General features: G+C 39.2%; 1 protein-coding gene across 1 annotated transcript in view; it reads left to right on the forward strand.

Moving 5' to 3' along the window:
* Positions 1–761, forward strand: part of LOC110453539 (zinc finger protein 239-like) — an 8,039-nt gene that overhangs the window by 3,827 nt on the left and 3,451 nt on the right. Inside the window, exon 3 of the mRNA XM_021502516.1 lies at positions 464–553. Within this exon, the coding sequence (XP_021358191.1) occupies positions 464–553 (90 nt within the window). The remainder of the gene's footprint in view (positions 1–463; positions 554–761) is intronic.

Raw genomic sequence — 761 nt, forward strand, 5'->3', positions numbered from 1 at the left:
AAATTTTCTGTATCATCTTACTTACAGACACACAGACGAGTACATACTGGAGAGAAGCCATACAAGTGTGATATCTGTAGTAAGGAATTTTGTTCATCATCTCACTTACAGACACACAGACGAGTACATACTGGAGAGAAGCCATACCAGTGTGATATCTGTAATAAGGATTTCTCTGTATCATCTAGCTTACAGAGACACAGACGAGTACATACTAAAGAACACCTTTACAAGTGTGAGTTATGTACTAAGGGGTTTCCCCGACAAGATCATTTGCGCAGACATCACAGGATACATACAGGAGAGAAAGCTTACAAGTGTGATGTCTGTGGTAAGGAATTTTCTATATCATCTCTCTTACAGACACACAGACGAGTACATTCTGAAGGGAAGCCATACAGGTGTGATATCTGTAGTAAGGAATTTTGGAAATCATCTCACTTACAGACACACAGACGATTACATACAGGAGAGAAGCCATACAAGTGTGATATCTGTAGTAAAGAATTTTCTCAATCATCTTACTTACAGACACACAGACGAGTACATACTGGAGAACACCTTTACAAATGTGAGATATGTACTAAGGGGTTTCCCCGACAAGATCATCTGCGCAGTCATCAAAAGACACACACAGGAGAGAAACCGTACAAGTGTGATATTTGTAGTAAGGAATTTTCTCTATCATCTAACCTACATACACACAGACGAGTACATACAGGAGAGATACCTTACAAGTGTGATATCTGTAGTAAGGAATT

This window comes from Mizuhopecten yessoensis, unplaced genomic scaffold (assembly GCF_002113885.1).
Source record: "Mizuhopecten yessoensis strain PY_sf001 unplaced genomic scaffold, ASM211388v2 scaffold7443, whole genome shotgun sequence".
Lineage (NCBI taxonomy): Eukaryota > Metazoa > Mollusca > Bivalvia > Pectinida > Pectinidae > Mizuhopecten > Mizuhopecten yessoensis.